The sequence below is a fragment of the Ammospiza nelsoni genome, chromosome 6, assembly GCF_027579445.1.
Source record: "Ammospiza nelsoni isolate bAmmNel1 chromosome 6, bAmmNel1.pri, whole genome shotgun sequence".
Lineage (NCBI taxonomy): Eukaryota > Metazoa > Chordata > Aves > Passeriformes > Passerellidae > Ammospiza > Ammospiza nelsoni.
The window spans coordinates 18,699,838-18,726,686 of NC_080638.1; the positions used below are offsets into that span (position 1 = coordinate 18,699,838).

The 26,849-nt window shown below is 40.8% G+C and overlaps 2 protein-coding genes across 7 annotated transcripts in view; both read right to left on the bottom strand.

Annotated features, from left to right (window-relative positions):
• TNNI2 (troponin I2, fast skeletal type) overlaps positions 1-7,098 on the bottom strand; it is a 422,570-nt gene extending 415,472 nt beyond the window's left edge. The window contains exon 1 of the mRNA XM_059474212.1: positions 7,093-7,098. The gene's annotated coding sequence lies outside the window, so the exon portion shown is untranslated. The remainder of the gene's footprint in view (positions 1-7,092) is intronic.
• The window catches only part of BRSK2 (BR serine/threonine kinase 2), a 304,253-nt gene that overhangs the window by 152,158 nt on the left and 125,246 nt on the right, over positions 1-26,849 (bottom strand). For all 6 annotated transcript variants that reach the window (XM_059474202.1, XM_059474201.1, XM_059474200.1 and 3 more), the window contains exon 2: positions 65-159. In XM_059474202.1, the coding sequence (XP_059330185.1) occupies positions 65-159 (95 nt within the window). The remainder of the gene's footprint in view (positions 1-64; positions 160-26,849) is intronic.

Here is a 26,849-nt window from a genome sequence, read left to right on the forward strand (position 1 = left end):
ATGGAACAGGAGACACAGAGCCAGGAACTTAATCTTTTTTTTAAATCTTGCATTAGAAAATTACCTTCATTAGCACCGACTCACTGAGCTTCTCTCTGTTGACAATTTTTATCGCGACCTTCTGACACGTGACACAGTGAACCCCCAACTTCACAAGCCCTGCAGGAGAAACAAAGCAAAATAGAAAGGAAGAACTGGTTAGAGGTTGAGGTTAGTTGTCAAGTGTTTTCCTTTTAGAGCACCATCCAGATATTGGCAGCTTATATGCAAACAAATTCCCATTAGTACTTCCTCTAGCCAGAAAAGGTCTTGTGAGTAAAGGAAACCCTTCAGCCCACATTGTTACCATTTGACAGCGAAGTCACCAACATCACTGATGCTCCTGCAGTTTCTGCACTAAAACTGTGGTTTTGTTGAAGCACTGTAGCCCAGCTCTCACCACTCGAAGTGTGTTCTACCAGGAAGAAGTTCTGGCAATTGAACTGCACTGGACTAAGGGTTTTTCCTGACACCTGACATCAACAAAAGCTTGGAAATCAGAAAAACTAGATGGTCAAATGTTTGGTTCTACATTTCTCTAACTCCTTCCAAAGTTTCCATGATCACAATAAAAAGACACTAAATTATGGCTTCCCTTACTGTTTTAATTTATCCTGCTGGATAAAGTTAGTACTGTGATGAATGCATTGTGGTGTGGAGGAACATCAGCTTATGCTGCTACAATTTTAAGTTCTTGTTTGTTATTACTTACTATATTCTTGTCCTCAAAAAAGACAGAGTACTGTTAACTGATTATATTGGCAAAAGGATGTTGATATCCCTGACAGGATTAGGATATCTGAACTATCATCAGAATATGGAACACCAAGACTTAAAAGAAAGAGGTAAGTAACATATATGAGCCATTATCTTCTGCAAAATTTTCATCTAAGCCTGGTGACTTACATGAAGGTACATTGAGATACCTCCCACAAGTGAGTTTAAGATGGTCCCTTGAGCTCTTAACTCTACTGCCACTAAGAAAATTTGTAGCTGGAAAAGTTGTACTTCATAGGTTATTCAAGTGAGATCTTGTTTGCTTCAGGTTTTACTCTTGTCTAACATGCACATACAGCACGCCACCCGATGGGCTGGATACCATCCCACTCCACACACGACATTCCAAATTACCATTTAGGTTAATTCAGTTGTAACTGAACTAAAAAAGAAATGGCACCTCCCTGGTGTCACTGAGACCTGCTGTGTTTTTCAGGGCATTTATGAATAATGACATCAAATAGTAGAAAAAAGACTAACTTAGTTCCCAGCTCCTAGGCTAGGTTGCAGTTAAGAAGCCAACCCCATCCCCTAATGCAAAGCATGAAGCCAAACACATTGTTTTATCTGGAATTTGAACACAAATTGCAGATAAAGCAATGAAACACTGAACACAGGACTTCACATGCCTTACTGAGGGGCAAATAGATTCTTGCCTTACTACAAACTGGGCCCAATTAAGTAAACTAGAGTTTCATCAGGGATTTCAGCAATCTTCTGCGAGTACCTGTCCATCATTTTTATAAGCAGGTAATCGTAAATTTGGAATTATTTATCACTGGTTATTATGTGGAGAAATAAACTCCCAACTTGTTTCCAGTCACATCTCTTTTATGGCATGCTCAACGTTCTGGATATTTCTAGCCACATAATTTCTCAGTCCCATCTGGGTAAATGCTGACATCCTCACTTTCAGCCACGACATAAGCAAGTCACAAAAATTAAGAATGCAGTGCACTGACAAATCCATTTGAAGCTGTGTACAGCAATAGTGTGTCCTCTGCCTGAAGCAGCCGAGAGCCAGAGCTGGGGCAAGATGCTGTGATGTCCAACCACACCCACTCTTCTGTCTGCATTTTTTCTATTCAAGTTGTAATGTTAACCAAAGCACTTCTGGCTCTGTGTTCACTGTTCAGAGCAACTGCAGCCTTACTTATGCTTCTTCCCTTTGGCTTTGTTGTGTGTTTAGATAGAGGCTACTTAGCACCACCCTGTTGAAAGCATGCACTGTTCCTACCTGTGCTGATTGCTTCCTTCCTGCTTCTAGGACAAACCACAACCTTACATCACTCTTGCAGCACAATGACAGCACTTTCTACATTGCTCTTAGTTACACTTTTAAATCTCAGTAGAACTTCTAAATCAGTCCTTTATATCTAGACTCCCAAGATCTATGGCAGTGTTGCACTGTACCAGTTATTTTCAGAGGTCAATAAGGGTGAGAAACAACTGCTCTCTAACTGATTCTCCACTAGTGATACACCAGACTTCTTATATCTCACACTTCAGGGTTTGATTTCATATCTTGTTGCTCCCAAATCAAGACATCTGACCGAATGTGGCCGATTTCTAAACTATTTTTCTTTTGTCCTCTCTGAAGCACCCTGTCATTGAGCCCTAGAAGGGTTTAACCATGAACTTCTGGGACACAGTCATGCTGCATATGGTATCTTCACAATGTCCTCTGTCCTTGTAGCTATTAACCTAGCACAGAAACTCAAAAATTTAATATTAACTATTCTGTTTACTCCAATAAAAAGTTAACCAACTGTGAGAAGACAGCAAACACTTTGCAAAAATAAAACTGTTACTGAATTACACTGATTTTATATTGAATTAATTTCATTGACCTCAAGAAGTCATTCTTGATTTCTGCTATGGTATCAAAGGATAGAATGAGAAAACATATGTGAGATTTAATGCGTCTTTCCTCTTCTCCTGATTTGCATTTTAAAAATAAAAAAAAGAAATGCACTGTCATTGCTGTCTGTTTTGTGGAGATAGAAATTTTAGACAACCCTCTGAACAGCCCAAGACAGCACTTGTCACTGTACTAAATTCACTGAATGTAATTTTAGGATAAAAAATAAAACATGTCGCTATGCCTCGCTTTCTCCCTTCTCTCCTGGCCACCTCCTTTTGACATTTGCATGTCAGCCTAAGCAGAAAAAGAAAAAAGGAAAAAAAATCCCTCTTAGTAAGTCCATCTATAGGATAACACTCTCCTGCTACTACGAAGAAAGCCTCATTGAGCTGAGGCAGGAAGGGTCTGTCCTCAGGACTTCTGTTTCTGTCCTGTAATTTCAGTCAATTGTGGAACTACACAATTGAGATGAAATATCTCAAATGTGGAATTGAGATCCTGTGGGCTTCTTATTCTTAAGGAGCCCTTTCACTGACACAGAGAACACAAACCATTCAAGATGTATTATTTTTCTACATAATAACAGAGCTTAGAGAAAAGCAACTATGTGAATAAATTCCTAGGCTGCAACTGAAATAATGGAAATGGCAGAAATTCTGCTTGGAAACAACTGCCCAAAGTGTGCTTACAGACTTGTGGAAGAGGTGGTGCATCTTCCATTTTTTTCCTCTTCTGTATATGCAGCTGTTAATGAGCACTTCAAAACTATATAAATCCCCCTCCAAATACAGGGGTGTCAATAAGTTAGGTACTTATTTGTAAAGCTTATCTACACAGTCAGGACAGCACAGGTACGTGTGTCTTCTGCAAAGGAAACAAACACAGCTGCTGCAAGGATATTTTGCACTGGCTTGGCTTACAGCAAGTCTGCCAGGCAACAATCAGATCTTGAACTTGTCTGCTTCATGAGTAATTAACCCCTCAAATGCAGGCAAGTAACCTTTCTGACTGCTAAAGTTAACTCTGGTCTGTCCTGACAGAAAATATAAGATGCTGTGGCAATCAACTGCTTGAAGTTTCCCTCACCACCCACACAGCTGTCACACACTCACTGCTTCAGGCACACCTCAGATCTCCATCTATGGGTCATTCCTGGGGTCTCTGGACACTGACATCCTGGGGCTTTAAAATCAGTTGTTGCATCCAATGAACTGCAAACATTGGGCTGCTTTTGATCTTAGCCACTGAACTGCATCAGAACCAGACCTATAATTGCAGGCTGGGGAGTAAAGGAAAAAACATGAACAGACTGGAAAGCAAGGGATTGTGTAAGTTAACACTGTCTTTTCATCAGAATTAAAAGCCACAGTTTGGAAACCAACAACCATGAGAAACCCCAGATGACACAAAGATGCCACTGAAGGAAGAAGAGCAAAGGGAAGTGTGCAGGTCTGACACAGCCCAATGCAGCAGTGACCTGCTAAAAAATCATGCCTGAGCATTTTTTTCCTTGCAAATTCCCACTCTGTGGATGCTTACAGATATACAGATAGTTTTTGAAAAGGACAGGAGCTTATGTGATGAGCAAGGGACAGATTTAGATCAGATGGGAAGGTGGAAGCCCATCCTGAAGCAGTACAGAGAGAAGATTCTTCTTTTACCCAAGAAGAATGTTCTGTCGGGATGGAGAAAGGAAAGCTTCCCTCCAGCTGAGACAATATATTCACTGTGAATCCATGACCACAGCAAGTGGCCAACATTGTATCTGGTAATCACCTTCAGGACTTTTCAGCCAAGGACAAGATTTCAGAAGAGACTCAATTTACTTTTGCCTTGTATTTTGTGTAGCAATTTTTCTCTAACAGAAACTGAATAAAGCATTAAGAGCTTGGAGCTAGTGCTATTTGATATGCACTTTACAGTTGTGTAAATAGTACATCTTTCTAAGGATCCTGTTATTACAGCTCTTCTTTGGAGAAAGAAACATTCTAGGAACAAGAAAGAATGTTTTCAGTACTATCCAAACCTGAAGTCTGCCAAAGACACCAATCTGAAACAAATTATCATTTTGAGCCAGAAAGAGACAGTAGTAAATAATGAAACACCACTGTTGTTTAAATACAGCACTTACGGTATATTCATTGTCAGTGATGTTCCAAGTCTTTAAGAAATGCTAAACACAAGTAACTTGTTATCCTGATTTTTAACCATGAGGCAAATAACTACTCAAAGAAATAAAGGTAGATTTGCTATATTTAACACATAGTATTTTTCCCATTGGTAAACAGAAGTCTGTTGCTTTCTTTTAAAATAAAACCAACCTAAAGTAAATTGCTGTAGTAGGAAAACTCGACACTGATTTCAGAAGATCATCTGCACACACATGTTGCTTGCTCTTCACTTCAGAGCACATTGTCAAAAACCTTAAAAAATCTGAGCAGAAAGCCCTGGCCTGGCCAGAAGTGTCTATTTTGGCTGGATGAGCAATTAAAGGGATGTCTAGAGAGAAATATCACTCCTCTTTTAACTGGAGTTAGCTAATTGCCAATTAATTCAAGTCAATGAACACTCTGCAAATGTTAATCTAGGCACTGCAAAACACAAACATTTGTGGTTTACTTCAGGGCTCAAGTACTGGCAACAAACTATCTGGATTAGAAAAGGAACAAAAGTTCTAGGCTGACAAACTCCAGTACACTGTTTTTCAAAAAGCTTGATGTGTATATAGTATTGCTGCACATGAACTTTGTATATATGCTCTTTATATATAAATAATTCAATTTTTTATCCCCAGAAATTGGAGGCTGCTGTTGTAAATCTTAAAAGAATTTATGGATGTTCATTCCTGAAAACTACATGCACTAACATTTGCAACACCTGCAAACCCCAAGGTTGCCAGTCCAGAAAATCAACCCTTAGAGCAAACAAAAGCATCAATGCATGTGGGGTGGAGGACAAGCCTAAAATGTAATATCCCTCCTCTTTATTCTCCACAGTTATCTTCACAAACACTGCAGTTTCAATTAGGGTTAAATCAGTTCAGTTACAGTGTCTAACTCTGCTGACTGCAGTGAAGTTGCTTTAGATCTGCAACAGTGGAAAATGGATTAAAATCTGGCCCACAGCAACATGATTTCCATTGCTGTAAAATAAGGATAATAACACTCACTCACTTACCTTGCCAGGGCTGTAGAAGGATTAACTGATTAATCCTTACAAAGAATGTTGGAAAGGGATATAAATCCTATCCAAGTTTTACATATTACAATCAGGAAAACTGCATTCTAAATACAATCTGGAAAGAAACCTCTAGATAATTTCTTATTATTAGCTTCTGTTTCACATCCCAATTCTTTTAGAGCACAGATTTCTGGTCTCTAATGATGCACATCTTATACTACTCTTAGTTGCACTGGAAAGAACTTTGTTACTGAGCATCCTACTTACAGAAACCAATAATTGCCCTTAATTACTCAGTCCTTTCATTGAAGAGATGTTTATTTTTCTATAGCAATGGTTATCTCTAATTATTGCATTTTAAATAAACAGAGACTTACATCAAATGACACACAAATTACATGGTATCAATTTATAATTGCATAATGGGAAAAGGAAGTATAGGAGAAATCTAGAAATCTAAAAGGATGAGGACAGAGCTACCCAGGCTGGTAATGAAATATTTTGACTGTGGACGCTTCTACAGAGATAGCTTAGTGCTAAAAGGCTGTTCTGAGAGCTCATGCATTAATTGTTTTTAAACTGCACAAACTGTAATTATGGTAGGACTAAAGCCAGAGTTCAAACGCTCAGCACGAGCATGGAAGAAGAGGTTCATCAGTGCTGAGATGCACATGCTTCAGCTCAGAGCTCAGGAGAGCTGCACACTAACTTGCCACAGCCCAGATTTACTGTCCTGAGCTACGAGCACTGTCAAATGTCTGCTGGCTTGGCCAGCCAGAGGGACACACTCCTAAGCTCAGAGATTGGCAAGAACAACGCACCAGCTCAGATGTGACTGGATCCACATGCCTGATATTAGGGAACAAGAGGCACAAACACGTACAGATATATATATACACACACCCAGAGCAGCTCAGCAGGAGCAGTTTTTACACTGGATGCCTCAGAGATTATGGCAGGATCATCCTCCAAGCTCAGCAGGATCAAAACACACAGAACCAACATCACCTCTATCAATTTCTATCTTGGTCTCTTTCTTGCAATATTTCATAAATCAATACTTCTCAGAAAACCTTTATGGCCCCTGAATATAGCAAAGAATGTGAGTGTTGAGCCCTTTTGATGTGCCCTCTTTCCCTTCTCACCAGACACACCCGCATAACTAAAGAAGCCCCCTCAGGGAACCAGGACACAAACCTTCATGGGCATATTAATACTGCTTTTGCAAAATACTTCATCAGACAAACTCTAACAAACTCCTGAAGTCCTCTGGGATCTATCAGCAGCTTGTGATGTCTATGGGTTGAGTTCAAGTCTTTGTTCCTGTATAAGAACACTTGGGAGACTAAGCTTTGCTGCAAGTGCAGACTTCAGCCTCCAATGTGGCCATCTGGAAGTGTCAGGGCAGCACCCCCATCCCTGCACACAGGGAAGGAGAAGAGTGGTTTCACTGGTTTCAGATTCGAAAGACAAATTAAAATACAACAGATCTTTCCACTGATACACTAGGAAAAAAAGCCCAACTCTTCTTATATGTCTGGATGGGTATTGGGAAAACTCTGCTTTCACTCACAACTTCCCTAGTCAGAAGCCGTTTTTTTCCTCTTTCCAGGAGCTGTACATCTCCTTGTAAAGCTCCTCTTGAGGAATGATGAGAGCCATGTTCCCCTTCAGACTTCATTAATCCTTTGTCAGGAGATGGCCAAAGACAGCCATTTTCAGGTATAGCAGGAAGCCAGCAGAAGTCTGTCTATCCTGCCCATGGTATCTTTTGGAAAACGTGTTGCTGTAATTAGGTAACATCTGGGTAATGAGCCACAACATCCCCACTTGGTCCAGTGATCTATTGAGAAGCACTGATGCACTAATAAGGAGGGAACAGTGAGCATCAGAGAAAGACAGGGTGAGGAAGGAGGAGGGGAAACAGCAGATAAACTGCTCTTCACATGTACTTTTAGCTGATGCTAATCCCATTTTCTATGCTAATTTCTTACATCTCCCCTTCTTTACCACACCTTTCCATGTTCCATCAAGAAGTCCTCACAGCCTTTTGACCCTCCCATCAGTCAAGACTGTTTCAGCTAGGTTATATGTATATTAAAAATGTAATTAAAAGGGGGGGTTACCATGGCAAACCTTTATAGAGCAGACAGAGGTCATGCTCTTCACAAGATTAGGCTCACCACAGAACACTTCATCTACCCAGCTCAGTGCTGATACAGCTTACTCTGCCCCCTGACATCTCTTAATCACCCCCTGACAGATTCCTAACAGGATTTTCACTGAGTGCTGATATGCTGCCCTTCAGTAAGGGCTCAAGAAGTGATTGGATTAACCACACTTGCACCCATGCCTTGGACAAGGGGCCAAACAGCAAGCCACAAGCTCAGGCAGCCCCCAGGAATTCCAGAAGGGCTTGTTGGTAGCAGTGGGCTATGGCCCATACACAGGCAGAGGAGAGATGCATTGGACAGCCACAGCATATGTTATTCTACAGACACTGGTATTGTTCCAAGGACAAATTGCTCTGTATCTTGTGGAACTAACAGGGGCTGACCACTTGCAGTTCCACACTCTGAATTTCATTTCATTATCCACCACAAAACTCTGTATCCTCCTCCAGTCCCAACTCATCACATCTATGGACATCCTACTTCACTTCCACTCTCCTCCAGTGTCCTGACATCTGCAATTCCTTCCCACACCTCTATCCCCACTGAATCTAGCTCCTTATGCTTCCAGCAGTAATGCCCTCCATAGTTTTAGCCATTTGTCCTGCAGTTCACCTGCCAGCTGCACAATTTCCTTCTGTGTACCATATTATCTCCTTTCTCCTGTGTAAAAGACAACAGATGCCACGGCCAGTCCAGATCTGTGAGCACATGGTCACTGTAAGAAGTGTAGGAAATAGCACATTTTCTTAATTATACTGAGTGTGAGAAACTCCAAGCCACTGGTTTAGGACAATGGGGAGAACGACCATCTGCAAACTGAATTCTGATTTACAATCAGAAAAGTCACAGCAAAAGAGAAAAATAAAATGTAAGAAAAATGAGACTATTATAATTTTAATGAATAGAAACAGGCATATTTTAAAAAACCCAATTTGAACAAACTTTAAAAAGTATTGCCTTTAATTTGAGAATAATGGCTAAGGTCACAGCATGGAGCTGAAAGGATTTATTGACTCCTACACCAAGAAGAACAGGAGCTGTCTGCTCATGTAGTACAAAGTACACTACAGCTGGTTCACTATGTTCCCCACAAAGAGAGGAAAGCAGGGCATCATATTCAAAACATAAAAAGGCCCAAGCACCTCATTAATTTCAGGTATGAGAAACAATGCAATGCCTACAGAGCACAATCAGCTGTGCTTTCACAATAAAAAGAAAGAAAATAAAATGAATTTAATTTCCTCGCAAAAGGAAGGTGGTTAGATAAACTGGAACATTACAGCCCACCTTCTGACACCCAGTTTCATCACATGGAATTCATACCACAGGGTCTGAAGCTAAGTATGTCCTGAAATATGACATCAATTTCAAACTCAGGCAGGAGCCAGTGATTATAAAAGGATGAGACCTATGCTGTCAAAACACCTCTTTGTGTCATACTTCTCCTCCAGGATTTCTATGCAACAACTCCAGCCTGGGCTTCTGGAAGATCTCACAGTGAATTTTTCTCTCCTGGAATGATTCCATGGGTCTGATCTAAAGCCTTCTGAAGTCAATGCAAAGGCTCATCTGTTTCAGGAAATTTCAGATCAGTTTCTTCAGCAGCAGCTTAGAGCTGTAAAAACCTGGCTTATTCTAATAGGTGTTGCTGCAGACAATGACACTGAAGTGCTACAGGTTTGGCTGTAGAAGACTTTATTCCAGAACCAGCTGTTCTCAAGGGTTACCAAACTGTACAACTCCCTGAATGTGTTAACTATCACTCAGGTAGAACAAATCTGCAGGCACAGTTACTGTTTAATCTTCATAAACTTTTACTGCACCACCTCCCTACACAGGAAAGAGTTCTGCTTTTAATCACACTGGTATTTTCTTAGTATCAGAATAAAATGCTTAAATTAGACTTCCTACAAACACTACTTCAAGGCCAGAGCCTTGAAGTAGTGTTTGTAATAATAATGGTGTTAGTAATAATAAAGAAAAGAGCAGATGAACTTTCTAGAAGTCAATCTAGAGTCTCACGCCCTGTGCTTTTTTCTCTGATTGCTTTCTATTGTATTAATGATTTTATTTCTTGGCCCCACACATTTATCACAAAGCATTAGAAGCCTTCAGGAGGTTCAATCAGAAGATTCACTGTAAGAAGAAGGACAATTCTTAAGCCTGGACAAGTACATAGAAATAAGCAAACAAACAATAAGCAGCTTGTCCCTACAGGCTACAAACCTGAGCAAAAGTTAAAATATCATCCCTCAAAAACAACACTCCCACGTGAGGACCCAGTTTTCCCCACGTGCACGTTACTGCGACCCCATTGGCTTCCCTGGAATTGTTCCCAGCTCCCTGTGACCGAGAACAGGCACAGCAGCCCTGCCAGCCTCTCCAAGGAGGTGACACAACACAGCACAGGCTACAAACAGTGGCCACAGAGGAGCTCAGTGTTGACTCAGAGTCACTCACGCTCAGAAGAGAAGGCAGCTCAGAAATAATTGAGAGTGCTGTGCCTGTTCAGTGTCCCAGCATACACAGGGGATGAACGTGCTAAAATAACACAATACTGCCCAGCAATAATGGCATTAGACAAATCATGTATCACTTCCTGAAAAGCCTCTGGCCTTAAGGGATACTGCCTGTACAGGGCACAGAAAATACTCTTTTGTCCTTATGAACATTACATGCACTTCAGTTCTTTGGTTTTGTATTTATTATGAGCTCCTAAGCAACTAGAAACTGCTATGATATTCTTTACTGTACTGCAGGGTCAGGCCACCTGCACGCTCAGGCCATGGCCAAGTTGCCCGGAGTTGGATATGAAGGGTTTCTCCCTGAACACAAAAATCAGCAGCTGAAACAGCTTATAGACCTGGCAGGACAGGTATCACAGCAACACTATCCAAGTGTGACCCTCTGTGCTTATAACCAAGAGTCAGAGGTTGCAGTCCAAATTTTACTAGGGTGATAATTTAAAAACACCCTCTCAGCCAGAATGTAAATAGACTTTTAGAAGAGAATCAAGAACTTTCAAAGGCTGAATACAGAAAAGCCTCAGTCTTCAGACTTGGACAGCCTAATTCTGGTACCTCAGTCCACAAAGCAGTGAGCCTGGCTTGGTCAGATGGACAAACAAAACCAGTTTGGGAAACACTGTGAGCTGCAGTGACCTGTGAAATGTCACAAAATGGTGGAACAGCCCTGCCATATGCACAGAATCTGCTTCCTGAGCTCCAGCCAGGTCAGTGAGGCTTCCTGCACAAGCAGACTGGCCACACACATTAGAAACAGGAGTGCAGGAAGGCATGTGGGTACTGTGAGCCCTACCAACAGCAGAGGGTGCAGCAGACACAGCCCCACAAGTTTTGCTGCAGAATGACCTCGTCTGAGTTTCCTGAAGGACCATTTTAACTTGGATATACAAGACTTTAACTCTTCCCTTCTATTTCACAGGATACAAGCCCCTGCAAGCTCCAGGAGATAGAGAAACACAGAAAGAAAAGCTTACTTCTTAGAGAGAGAAGTTAACCTCCCTTCTGAGAAGGAGCAGAGGTGCTCCCCTCAGGTCACATTAAAGGGAATTAAGGAAAATCTGTGGCTTTTGTGTGATTACAAGTTGTTAAATACAATAGAGAATCCCTCATTCCAGAGCATCAACTGTAAATCCCACTAATAACTACATGAAGAATCCTAAATAAAGGTTATTTTAAAAATCTGTCTCTCTTTGCAGTGTACTCTTCTGAAAATCCTCCTCTTCAGCTGCATGTGAGTGTTGCTGTAAACAGTACCTAATGCTGAAATGAGCAGAGAAGGTGCCCTCTGAAACCACAGAGGCAACCAGGTGAAGGAATACGAGAGCAGGAACATCCAGACTGCACTTGGTGGCAGTGCACTGGAAACTGCATAAAGAAAATCAGGGCAGGAGATGTCCAGGTATTCAGCAACAGAGGTAAAGAAACAAATGAGGCCTTCTCTAAGCATGCTGCTTTGATTTGTGCCAGCAGTCCATAATTTGCTGCTGAGGAGGAAAAAAAAAAAAATCTAGAATTTGCTGTTAGTTACAGTATCACAGAATTATGCTGTGAGGGACCTCTAGAGATGATCAAGTCAAAGCCCCTACTCAAGCAGGGACAGCTAGAGCATGTTGCCCAAGACCCAGTTTGATTTAGGGCATCTCCAGAGATAAAGACTACATAACCTCCATGGATTCCTGTTCTGTTGTTTAACCACCCTCACAGTAAATAAAGTGTTTATTGTGTTTAGATAAATTCTGTTCTCATTTGTGCCCGTTGTCTCTCATCCTTCCTATCACTGGCCACCACTGAGATGAATCAGATCCCTCTACATTCCCTCACAAGAAGCATTTATACACAATGATGAGATGCTTTTCCAACAAACCAAATCATTCACCTCTAATCTTCCAGAAGAAGCCTCAGTTTCTCCATGTTTGTGGCCCTATCCTGGATTCACTAAGTCCATGTTCCCTGGACTTGTGGAGGCCCAGAACTGGATGCAGTTCTCCAGTTGTGAGCTTGGGCAGAGGAAAGGGGTCACTTCCCTCAATTCAGCTGATTCTGCAGCCCAGGATAGTTTCCTACCCTTGGTACACCAGTGCCTGGCTGGCTCATGGTCAGCTTGGTGACAACCAGGACCTTGAGGTCCTTCTGTGCAGATCTGCCTTCCAGCTGGCTGGTCCCCTGTGTGTACAGATCCATTGGTTATTCCTTCCCAAGGAATAACAGCACTCTGCATTCCTGTGACAGTCCTGCTGCTCTGTTCTCAAGCCTAAGTACCTCTGGATGGCAGCACAACCACCTGGTCCATCAGACATTCCTACTGGCTTTGGTGTCAAAAATACAGTGTATTGAATTTGGTTCATTCAGTGGCTTTCTTCCATTGAGAGTCCATAGATATTAGTGAGCAAAGAACACTTTCAGAGCATTTTAAGGATATTTAATGGAAAAACAATGCTTCTTTGCAGCAATTTTAAAGAATATTATCTAAATTACTTCAAGTAATTCTTTATGTTTTCTACATGTTTTATCCTAAAAGAGAAACTGTCCCCTAGGGTTTTCTAGTTAGTACAAGACAACCCAAAGAAAATGAAACCAGAACCTGTACAACAAAAGGAAAGTGAGAACAACATAAGGAAAGATGTGAATGAGCCAGTTGTTTTTCTTCAGCCATACCACAGTTCATTCTCAGGAGTACTATAAGCATTGGGTAAGTTATAACTGAAGGGAAACTTCACACGCTGCTTCTCTGACTACAGACAATGCTGTGGATGGGCCACTGCAAGGTAAATTCTTGCTTTTATTGTCTGAATGCGTGAAACAAGACTTCTTCTCACCCCAACCTTCCTACTGGCTCCTTCAGCTTACATACCCTCTAAAGAAGCCCATCCATACAAACTGCTCTCTAATTCTTCCCACACAGCAGGGAAGAGCCACTGTGGAAGAAGAGCAACAATCCACATAACCAAAGCTGTGACTCTCTCCTCCAGAGACCTGGCTTTAAGGTCTGATTCATCTCATTCTCATTCCAAGTGAGGATCCAGCACAACAGAGTCTGTTTGCCCAGAAATTGTCAGGTGGGCAGTGATGTGTCCTGGGAAGCAGAAAGAGCTCTGCATAGTATCTGCCTCATATGCTGTCCTACCTGGTCAAAACAAGCTCTTTTAAAATCTTTTTAGCTTTATGTTTATTTTTAAATGTAATCAGCACATCTGGATAATAAATAATGATTTTTAATTTTAAAATAAATTTCATTTCATTTCAACTTTCAGGCCAAATATATATTGATGCAAATGGCCTATAAAGAATATACGCCCATCTACAGTGACTAGAAAATGCCAGGCATCAATCTACAATGTAGCAAAAAAATGTCAAGAAAGGATGCAAGTAAATGCACATTAACTACATTACAAGTTCAATGAATGGGCAGCAGAAAAGAATGTCTTCCTAACCACAGAAGAGAAATGCTAAATTTATTTTGCAAATCATCATAACTGGATGGCCACCAACTTGAAAATGAACCTTCCTTTGGAAAATACCTAAAATGTAGAAATGAGAAAATAAGGATGGAATCAATAAACAAAATCAAGACTTCGCCCTTGCTGACTCAAACCATAATAAAAATCCACTATTTAAAGTGCCTTGATTTAAATATAAATTACATAAATTTATCAAATCAGTTTGTCAGATAATATTTCTCCTCACAGCTGTGAGCTAAGCTCCATGTCAGGGCTTAACAAGAGCCTTGCCTCCTCACCCCTTCTGCACTTAACTGGCGCCTAGAGCCTTGCTCTGTGGTTTGAGATTCACTTTCCCTCATCTGCTGTTGAGTGTGGGAACTCTTCAAGATGGGGGAACATAAGGAATTACATCACTACTTGAGATGGGCTCCAGCTTCAAGACAAAGCCAGAGAACTGTACCAAGTGCTAGAACTACTGAAGCAAACAAGGTAGAATCCATGCTAACCAAGAAGCAAAAAGACAGTCATGTTTGCATATATAGAGGAATCTGCCCTCTCTCTCCTGCCCACATCTGAGACAAAGCATGGGGTAATATCCTGGCTGCCTTTGGAAAAGCCCAGCTTTATGACACAAGTAAGGATAGGATGTAGCATAAAATATTTTCTCCAGTGTTTTTTCTCAGGCCTCATGAACATATTTCAGGACTACAGAGAAGATTATTTTTAAAGAGAAAAATATGCAACATAACACAGAAATAGGTGAACAAGAGCCCCATGGAATTGTTACTGCTGTTTATATTGGAAGACTCAACTCAAGACTGGGACTCCAGTGTAATAAACATAATGCATTCACATGGAATAGGTGCTTGGCCCTGCCTTGGGGTAGATGGTTATGATCCAAACAGGTAAGGCAGTCACAGAGTACATCTAATTACCTGCTATTTCTCTGTTTGAAGGTAAAGACTTAAGGCATTAAGGAACTGGGAAACTTGCTGAAGGTCACACAGAAACCCTGTGGCAGGGTTGGAAACCATGCACATACCAGTGTCACATCTTAAGTTGGTGGGAGAAGGCTGCAAAAATGCTAAAAACCCACCATGAACGCATTTTAAAATGCAAATTATATGCTAGAACATAAAAAATTGGCCAGTAGACTGTCATTTTTATAAAATTCCAGACAAACCTCATACCTACCTCCTGCTACAAGAGTATAAAAGGATAATAATTCCATTTGTGCCACAAGGTCTGTTCCTGACTTAGAGCAAAAAATCTGAGAGCAAAAATGGGGTGCTTTCTGTGTTATATGTGAATATATAAATTTGGTGAGAGAGCTTTCAAATTTATGATCCATTTAACGAAAACAGCAATAACAAGATCACAACACTGTATTTTAGATAGGAGAAAGGATGCTGATTCCGGGAAGAAAGGAAAGAACAGGAAAAAAAAAAGGAAGGGAAATCTCTTTCCTCTGTGCAAGCATTTCACTCGCTCTGCTGTAGGAAAAGGATGGATCTGCAGCAGCATGACAGGCAGCACCGACAGACCAAGCTGTTTTAGTGGAGAGGGTTCAGCGGGCTGTGTTAGGGTGTTACAAACCCGGGTGCCATGATGTCCCCAGCAGCAGCAGGGCTGCCAGAGCCCAGTCTGTGTCCCCTGGCGTGGGGCAGGCTCCCGCTGCCTCCGGTGCTGAGCCCGGGACAAGGAGCGCGGCCGGGCTGGGAGGTACAGGACAATAATCTCCATCTGCACAACACAGCTCTGAATCCCTTCCCCTGCAGCTCAATAGGTGCATCTGCTGCCCCTCTGCTAATCCTCAACACTGTTTAAAATGCAGATCAGTGGAGATCACGCCTTTTCTTTCCCATTACAGACAGTACCCTAGAAGAGCTTTAATCACACAGACAATATTCTATCTCTTGCAGGGTCTGCTGCTTTATTCTTTCCTCTTGCCTTTGTTTGGAAGCCAGACCTTTGTCAAGCACTAGCAGCAGCAGAATATAATTTTGCAGTGCGAGGTTTGAAGCTAGCTGAAGCAACTATAACCTTTCCCAAAACTGTGGCAATGTAATTGGAAGACTGTGACTGCAAAATATAAACAGCAGGGAACTCGGGTCATAAGAACCTCCTGAGAAAATGCATCCTAAACCCCTGGATATGTTGCATGATTTTAAATGTAAAAAGCAGCATCAGCAGACTTCCTTACTTGTCTTTGTCTCCCTAGCACTAATGCACCATGACATTTTTTGAGATGCCAGAAAGTACAAGAGCTACAGAGGAAAGCTGTGATTGGTTACATGACTGTAGGCTGAGAAAAATTATTTATTTCACAGAAAGGGCATATTCATGAACATACATATGTGTAAATGCTAACCTGAAATAACTAGTTCTTCCCAGGCAATTCTACTGCCAAATGAATGACCCTGTAAGCTCAAAGGCTGCTCTTGCTGTGACGAGAAGGAGATTATGCAAGTCATCATTGTAAAAATAAGACCATAAGAATCACGGTAGCTGAGCACTGGTCCAGCCCTGAATCTTCTAAGAAGTGACATCCCAGAGCCCTCCCTGCTATGGCTATTGCCATCAGTGCATTTCACAGGCTAGGACCAGCCTAGAATTCACCTCATTTATGTTTATCAAATTGATTTTCTTCTCAAGCAACCTTAGATCCCACAAATAATTGTATGGCATAATACAGTAAATCTTGTCTTTCCCTATATCTATAAAACACAGGAAGAAAGATAAGCAAACCAATTATTTTAACAATCAGGGTATGTCTGTCTTTCACAAATGTACAACATATGGTGGAGAGGAGGGCAAAGGAACTCTTCCTGTGTTCTTACCTTCTAAGAAATATGTTCATGGCATGGTGATAAAACATAGCACAGCACTTCCCCTACCACAGAGGGCAGGATAGATACTGAAAGATTAAAAAACACAAAAGGGATGTGACTAAGAGGGATGTACTCCTTGCCATTAATACTTGTTGAGCCACCAGATTCCCAGGAGACCAGCTGAGGACAATTCACTGCTTGCAAGAGTTCAGGATGGTACCTGGACTTTATTAATCCCCAGACCTTCCCTTCCTGAAATAGCAGCTGCTCTGCAGGGACCCTCTGCTGTATCAGAGCCAACTGGGCATCACAGAGGGTCTTGAATGGCATCATCCTATGGGCAGACACAGCCCACAACCATTCATCTCATTCCTCACCATAAATAAATGTGCTCTGCCCATTTCTTAAGACCAGGCAGGTGCTGTGCTAACCACTCACTTCCTGGACAGCAGGAAACCCCAAATATTCTGCCTGACTTACACATCTGTACATTAATTGCTGGAAGCAGCAGTCCCATCCTTCAGAGCCTCATTCATTTGAACTCATGGGATCCCAAACAGTAGGTCTGTGTCTGCTGGATTTGCTGATCAAGGACAGCCTAGCATGTGGCCCTCTTCTGCCAGTTGGCATGATAGCAATTAAAGGGGGGAAAAGACCATGGGATAGGTCATTCCATGGGCACACAAATGCATTTATTATTTGACTCATTATGGAGACACAAGATGATTTTCAATTAGCTGTCCAATGGTATGATAAAACACAAGACACTTTAATTATGTATTTCATGGACATGCCTCAAAGGTGCCGTTTCACTCTCAAAATAATTAGCTGCACGCAGAGAGTTCCAGAGAGCCTGTGGTTACTTTCCTTTCAAAAACAGAAGAGTTATACAAGTTTGCTGAAGTGCAAAGGCCTCCTGGTTGCAAGGTAACTGCACCCAATGTATTTGTCCAGAATCACAGGTGCCTCTGTGTGCACCTATGGCTGTATGCCCAAGGCAGCATGGAAAGTGGCCAGAGGTATACTTCATCCCTGAGGAGCAGCCCCCTGTGAGCATTAGGCCCTGCAAGGGAGTCTCTGATGGAGCATCCAGGGATGCACACCCACACTCCCACATGGACTCCCCAACCCAAATCCAGGAAAGCAGAAGTGAAGCAGAACAAAGCAAAAGGTAGGGAAAGGCTGGAGAGAACCAACAAAGCTGAGTCACGTTCACTTCTCCTCTCACCGAACAGCAGCGCTGACCTACAGCAGCAGTGTTTCATTTGGTATTTGTATAAGTAGTAGTAAATTACTACCTCCTGATGAAAAAGGCAAGGAAGATGCTAAGAAACAAGTTTTCTCCAATTAACAAAGCCTCTCAGGACTACTTACACACTGTCCCCTCCTAATGAGGGCACCCAAAGTCACAATCCAGTTTTCCTTTACAATTAACATCTGTAATTACTGGTGCACAACACTGTGCCTTAATTAATGCCATTACTCACAACATCAAACATTTATATCTGCACTTCTGTGCATATTAGATGCAAAGGATGCAAGTTTCATAGCTAAAAAAAAATCTTTTTTTTCCTCTCATATAGGAATACCAGATTTCCATTTAAACCACTGGATTAAGTGTTTAAGTACTCTGAAGAGAATCTAGAGAGAAGGTTAAATTTTGGCACCCTTCACAAACATATGTGAATAGAACTGGTTTTCTTGCTACAAACAGCAATGACTTGAAGGACCCCATCTGCCAATGATCTCTACCAAGGTGACCAGGTGGCATACAGTGCAACATATACAGAATCTCTTTCCTAAAACATCTACCCCGGAGCTTCTGAAAATAGTGCCAAAAGGAATTAGAAACATTAATTGAAAGGGTTAAAATGGCAAATGTAAATGTTGCCAGGGGATACTTATTATTCCCACCACAAAAATGTCATATGACATCTCTCCCAAGAAACAGTCAACCTGAACACTAACTCCCCAATAATGCAATTATCTGTGTCAATGTCAAGACAGGGCTCTGCCACTTCACATCCATTGTCATATATTTATCTCCTGTATCACAGCAGTCCTGCTGGCCTTAGAAAAGAGGTCCCTTGTGGAAATGAGGCCTGACAGGAAAACAAAGAACAGATTTTGAATGCATAGAGGCATCTTTTCTAATTAAGGAGTTTGGGTGTGTCTCCTGTAGGTGTTTATAGGAGGTTAATTTGTTTGTTTGTGAAACTACTAAGCTTCAGGGAATGATTTTTAAATGGTTAGTTCTTCAAATTTAAAGAGATTTTTCCACCACTGAGTTCTCTGTAAATTATCACTTAGGGACTGGAAGGAGGTAGCATGTACCTTCAGAACATGCAAAATGGCGATAGTACAGGCAGAACACTAAAATTTCTCCATGCATCCTTGCTGTCTCACAGCCTGATTAGCTGGGTGATCCTCAGCACCAGTGAAAATGTCCGTGAATATTACTGATATCAACTGCCTGTTTACATGAAGGATGGGTAGTTCAGTATGTAAGACAGTTAATAAAGCAGAGAAAAAATAACTCAGCAGCTTTAATCTCTGGACAGGGTCATGTGTTGTAGCTCTACATACAATTTAAAATCACAGAAAATGTCCCATGGGAACACTCATTCAAGTGCATCAGTCAACATGGACCTAATTACCCCAAAGTCTTTTTGAATTCGGGCTTCAATCTCCCTACATCTTTGTTTTTTCCACTGGTAACATAAATCTGCCACACAGAAATACTAAGGATTAATGTACTGGGGTTGGTGAAATGTCAGAAGTACTTCTAAGGTGTTTCTATAAAGGCTCCTTTTCCTTCTCCTTAGAATCGTGCAGGAGAGATAATTTGCTGACCTTGCTATTTCTAAGTCTCGTACAACCGTGGCTGAGGAGAGCCCATCAATTCCCAGTGACAGCTCCACACTGGTACCATGTCCACCCCAAGTTCATAATTCAATCTTTACATAACACATCCCTCAGGATGGATTATGCCCTTTAATACTAGAATGGGTCAGCAAGTGGAGTAAGCATGTGTGTCCCTTTTTGCAAAAATGTGTATCTTCTCTTCAGCAAGTTACTTTCCTTTAAAACTCAGGTAACAGGCAGACTGCACACAGCTTCAGTCCAGTCTAATCCTACATATGCCTACATTTTTAATTGCTTACATTGATGGATTATTTAGTTCAGTGGTTTTCTTTTCAAAGTTGCCTGTTAAAAATAAATGTGTATTTCACGAAACAGCAGTTAGTCTGTGTTGGCCAGCATCTCTGAGCACACGCCACTGTGAGACAGAAACATTCCTTTGTCCTTCAGACCCAACTCTGAGATGCCCAGTTACATAAACCATAACCACACTGTGCAAGTTATTATGACAGCAAATGTTCTTGTCATTTGTCCTTTACCATTTGTTCCTATTGTCTGTATCAGAGGTCCTTCTCCATCATACCAGGAAATCAGCAATTTCCTTTCCAAACAGCACAGCAGAATTTATAACTATGTATTGAAGGATGGATCAGCCTTTGCAACCTATGCAGCCTTTGCAACCTAATGCTATGAGATTCCAACAGCAGTAAAACCAGCAAGTTCAAGTCAATAAACAAAATAGATACAAGTGAAAAAATAGATAATCTGATCTCAGTTAAAAGCATGTGAACAAGGAGAAGACTAATTGAAATTAGTGGAACTACTTATAGGTTATATCAGTGCTAACAGGGGAGGACTACAATCACCCTTTGCAAGCAATTGAGAACACAATCTACCATTGCACTGCCTGACAAGCTTGTAACTCATCTGAGTGGAAGAAAACAATGCCAAAGATTTCAACCAGCTGAGAAAGCCAAGGGCCTAAAGAGTGCATATATTTCATTCACTTACAGAATGGGAAATTCACTTTTAGACCTCTGCTTCCCTATTACTCAGTCTACAGATTAATTTTAAGCTTATTTTGAATTTTAAAAAATCCTAAGGAAATACATTTCAGGCTACAGAGCAGAAAAGCATCACCAATTAATGACTAGGATCCCTTTAGTGGAGACAGTCAAGCTCTAAGCCTCCTCTGAAGGATATGGAGTGCACACACACACAAAAGATTATGCAAATCAAAAACCCATCACATTATGCAAACAAAAATTACTCTACTACACACAAGTTCATGTTAGCCTTTATGACAGTCACACACCACAGGAAACCCAATTCTCACCAAATCTTAAAAAAAAATAAATAAATTCATGACTTTTGAGCTGCTGAAGGAGATCCCACAGCTAGACACACATCCCATCTAAACCAACTTGCAAACACAGCTCTCAAGACTCTTTACCACAGCAAGATTTCCACCAGGGCTGCAACCAAACATGAGGCAGTAAGGACCATGATATGCTATCCATTACACCAGTGTAAAGCAGGAGTAGCTCCAAGTTTGCAGAAGAGCAGCACTGAATCTATTCAGAGACTCTCTACAGTGCCATGGGTTTTCCTATTTCCTCACAATGGTTTTCATATCAAAATTGCAACATAAAGAATGGTGTGCTTGTGATCTCCTTGCACCATTATCAGTGATCCTCCTTTCAGGGAAAGGTTTGGGGAAGATTCTCTGGCTTTTGAGCCTTCAAGCCACCTGTCCCTCCAACCCTAGATCTCTTTAAAGTAGACAGACTGGTTTCTGGTGGGCTGAAACAGAGCAAAACTCTGAACTGTCCAGACCACCTCTCTCAAGTCCGAGGTACTATGAAGTTTTAATGACATGATCCTAATGAAAGTAGCTGCAGCTGTTCATAAAGTGGTTCCTTAATGGGCCCCAAGGCATATGACTAGGCTCATAGTTTTGTACCAGTTTTATGCAGGGTTTCCCTTCATTAAACCACTTCTTTAGCTATCAGCTGTTATAGTCAAAGTCCTTTATGAATTAGGAGCCTTCTTCACTGACTTCAACAGCATCTGGCTTCATGGAAGGAACCAGGTTCCTGCTGTGAAGTGTTTCAGCCCAGTAGCTCTGTCTCAAATCTGTCAAAATTGGACAGGACTCCTGAGAATTTTATTAGGGTTGGGCACAAACAACACTTTGAGTACAAGCCAGATGAAGCTAAGGTCCATAAGGTAAGACGTCTGAGTAAAGCACCAGACATTCTGAATTGCTACAGAAGGTAGAGGAGGTTCTCTGTCTCAAATTCAGAATTCAGTCCAGATCCATGTGTATTTGCTGAAAAAAACAAAATAAACATTGAGTCCCACTCAATGAACAGCATTTGTAATGAATCATTATAAGACAGTATCTTTAAAATAAAACGAAATCAAATCAATCTTGAGTTGAACTTTCAATTTCTAAGAAAATCTGCTGATGGAGGTTATCATCAAAACCATAAAAATGTTATGCTTCTAGCCTTTCACTGTTCTAGATACCATCTAATTGTCCACTAAATTCTCTAATTTCAGCTGTTTTTAACAAAATGTTTACAATAAAAAATAAAACAACAAAACCTGTCAATAACAGCAACAAAACCCTGAAAGAAAAAAATACCTACATTTCTGGCAATGTCCTCCTACTTGTCAAGCACCAGGAAAGACTGCCAGATATTAAAGTAACTTAAGAGTGCTCCATTTGATCTGCACATAGAAGCATCACTAAATCTATGTCCAGTCCAAGAAAATCACACTGGCAGGAAATCTTCCCTTCAGGCAAACCCAGCTAAAAGGCTTCAGTAACACTCAACATCTTTTGACCAGTCTACCAAGCTCAATGTTTTCTGTTAAAAAGTGCCTAAATAATACAGCCAGTGAACAGGGAGCAGAAAACAGTTATGAAAACAGTTTCCACAGTAAAAAGGATGAAAAATGGTCCAGAAGTCACAGACTTCCATTTCTCTTGTTCTTAACTGGGGGCTGCACATCCAGGCTTCCTTTGATGAGACTGGATTTTCCTATCTCTCATCCCTAAACATCTTCCTTCCAGCCTCTACAAATGCAAACCTCTAACAGTTCCAGGCTTCTATGCTCTGACACAACTGCCTTTGCCCAGGTTATACTCTGGATGCTTTCAGAGTTGATTAAAGATCTCCTCAAAAGAAGAGATATAATTTAAAATTCTAAAGCATACCAATGAACTGATGTTACACACCCTGATGAAAAGAGGAAATCAGACTGCATTGCCTCAAACTCAGATTTCTACAAGTCAAGGTAGAAAAATAAGGATCTGTCTCTGTCAGGGTATCTACTGCCTGCCATGTAAGAGTGCAAATCCACCCTGAAACCCAACTAATAAGCAGGGTGAGAACCAGAAAGAAACAGTTCAGTTTTCCAGACAGATGAATGGCCAGCTGAGCCACTTTTCAGGATTTTACTTTCCAAACTAAGAAAAGCAGTTCCAAGGGCTGGAGGTAAAAAAAAAAAAAAAAAAAAAACCAACAAAAAACTCAGCAGTAGCTGTTCAAAGAGATATCTTAAAATCTCTTATGAATAAAAGTTATTTTTGTCTAAAAGAGGATGTTCTTTTTCTATTGCCTCCCAGCCTCCTTCCAAATATGCTGACAAAGAAAGATGAATGAGAACTGCAGTATCAGAAAGTGCCTACAAGGACTTGAGTTTTGCAGGTGGAGATGCAAAATCGAGGAACTAGGGGGTCAAATCACCACATCATATCCTTGAATCAAACATTAGATTAAAAATTCTCTTTCTGGACTTGGTGCCTGGAAACCCTTACATGAAGCAGAGGTGATGGATAATGGCAGATCAGCATTCTCAATCTATTCCCTGTTCTGACCTGATGTTAAGAAAAATGGCTGGGGGACTCCTACCCACCAATGAATAAATGTGAGCTTAACTCAGCAATACATTTAACCAAATTTCAAACTATGGCACTTGGAGATAAGCAGCCCTGTAAATTAATAGCTTTGCTTTTCTAAAATCAGAACAAAGAAGGAGCTCTCTAGCTAATGATGGACAACACATTTCAGTCGAGATTATTTTTCACAATCCAGTCTGCAGATTTGGTAACAATAAGATATTTTCAAATTCACATCTTTCTGCCAAACAGTTTAGAACATTATTTAAAACAACAAATTGAAAAACTTGTCCTTTCTGAAATCTATTTTTACATTTATTTTTGCCCAGAACATGCTTATCAGTACCACTGACATTTCACAAGCATGATTTAAAGTCTCTAATTTTACTACTTTTCCATTATTTTGGCGTTCTCCTCTGCTTGACAAGCCTAAAGAATAATAGATGTAAATAAAATAGATGTAAAGGGCAAAAAAAATAATCTAGGTTGCTAGTACAGTGTCTAATAAAATAAAACCAATTCAGATAGAAGGCTTTTTCTTTTTTTACCCTACAACATGCAATAGGATTAACATTCTCCCTAGAAAGATGTACTTTTCTTCTAGGTTACAGGGCCAGCTGACTGTAATTTGACTCAAAAACAAGCCCTCCAATTCTTGACCACCTCACAGTACAGTACTGGAAAACATCTAGGTCACATAATCCTGTCTCATCCAATTTGGATGCAGTTCTTCCAAGGATATAAATTCATTAGAGAGACAGATTGTAAACAAATATATACACACACAAGAAAAAAAATATGCAGACAGATCCTGCCTGCTCACCCTGCATATATATGACTACTTGACCCAGAAACTAAAGGTATCACCATGTAGTCACTGGGTCAGAGTCATTCACCTATATAAATAAGCCGAGAAATTTAACCTCCCTACCACAACAGAGATTATCACAGCATTTCAGAGGGGATTGTGGTTCCCTCCAATTTGTTGTTTATTTAGTTATTCCTAAAAAGCCAAGCTGCCAGTCTTACAGTGAATTAATTTTTCACCTCACTGAGAGCCCCAGTGGATTCCTGGTGACATCTCTTAATGGATGATGGAAAGTAAACAGTACTGAAGACATCAGCATCAGATTATTATGGATTATTTCTGAGAGGATTTATCAATCCACAATTAATAAAAATTGTACTGAATACACAAACGACAGATATTGCTTAACTGTGTTTATCTTAAGAGTTAGACCCCCATCAGTTGATCCCCTATGAAAGAATACCTTACTTTCCCAATCAGCTGAGCACAGGTTTCATATTTAGAAGGTCTAAAGGAAAAGTCTGGGCCTTTGGACCTCTCACAAATATTTACAACTTTGTGAAGTAGGAAACAATGTCATGTTAGGCATTTAAAAGTACTACCAATTTTTTTTTTTTTTTTGTTTTAGTCACGTGTGCCTCTCCCAAGACATGAACTTAAAAACCACCAAGCTATAACATGCTGTCAACCAAAAAAAGAATACTGATCAGGTTTTCCTCTTGCAACCTGCAGTCAAAATCATTTGGCATACCTGGGCAATTGCAAAGGTATTTTTATATCAATGGTATGTCCATTAAATTCCCTCTGCCAGTCTCCCAGGGAGCTTCAATCTAACCACTACATTGCACACAGCTCTGCCATGTAGATTACTATTAGAATTTATTGTTTTGTTATTTTCTGTCATCATTACAGCCAGAGACACAAAGTAATTAATTGGGCAGACACAGCACTCTTGCTCATGCTGCTGGTCTAGCACAATTAATTACCTGTGCCAGGTTTGGAAAAGCTGATCATCTCACTATTCCCTGTCCCACAGCAAGCATATCACTCAGTAAATAATTCTGAGCAAACACAGGAAGCACGTTAAGTCAATATTGTGTAGTTCTACACACATTTCATTCACGATAATAAAAAAGAAAGAGGAACAAGTGAAATCAAAGCTCCTAAATTTGCCCATAGTAATTTAAAGGCCAAGAAATCATTTAACTCAAGATAAACAGATGTGTTTCCTTAGTACATGCAGCACTGTCTAATATTTCCCATAGAAAATTCCTGAAACCTCTGAATACTGACTCTTATTCAATCCAACTTTGTTATCCAAACACACTCCACTTCTCTGCCATATGCTGCAGGAGCACAGGGAACCCTACACTGCCAACATCAGGCGCCGCTTATCTGCTGTTGCAATAAGCCTGAGCTATCACAGGATGCATTCCCATCTGCTTTTGAATTCTGCTTCAGCTAGCAAAGCTAATAAATTCCCCAGTTTGCCCCCTTAATTCCCTTAGGAGCAATACATGTCAAATCCAAGATGGCCAGCATTTTCTGTCCATAAGGATGGCACAGAGCAGCAGGGACTCAAGGATGGACAGAACAGGCCTGAGCCACCTGATGGAAGCCATCTCTCCTGCAGCATTCCCAGTCCTGGTCAGGAACACTGCTCCAAGGGATGGGTGTCTCTGGGGACAGAGGGCAGTGGCCCCTGCAGCCTCAGCACCTTTGTGCCACTATTCCCCTTTGGGGAAAGGACAGCATTAGTTAAAATACTGTGGGAACAAGCCAATGAATCAGCCTTGATCTGGAGTGTAACTACGGTTTCCCCAATTCCCCCTGCTCTGACAAGAACCAGAAATTCACATCAAGTACAGCAACTGTTTGCCTGTAAGCTCCTGGGTGGCTCACAGACCATAATGTCCACATCTGTATGGACAGCACCTAAGACCTCTAGGCACTTAAAACAACGAGAATCTGCTGGGTGCAAAATTAAACACTTAGTTTCAAACTGTGTTTCTCATCACTGTTCCTTGCTTTCTTACACATGAATAAATTGCATACATATAAAATAAACAACAGTGTATATAATTGCTCTATTTGTCTTTACTTGTACATCACAGGACAGATTCAGGCTCCCTGGATTAACCCCAAAAAGGTTATATAAATATATGATGAAGTCATGAACACAGATCTGTCCAGAGCATTCAGAGGAACTCTTAAAAATACAATTTTTGTATGCTTTCCTAAATTTAATTAAAAAAAAAAAATAAATGCACATTTTGCTTTTTCTTTACAGTAATGAATACACTGGAGGCTTAATGACCTCTGTTTTCACTGTGAGAATTTACATTTAAGGTAGCAGTGTTGTTCTTTTTTCCTCTTCAAAAGGATATTCACAAACCAGAAGAGGAACTCTTTGAAGAATGCAGTGAGACTTCTTCTGCC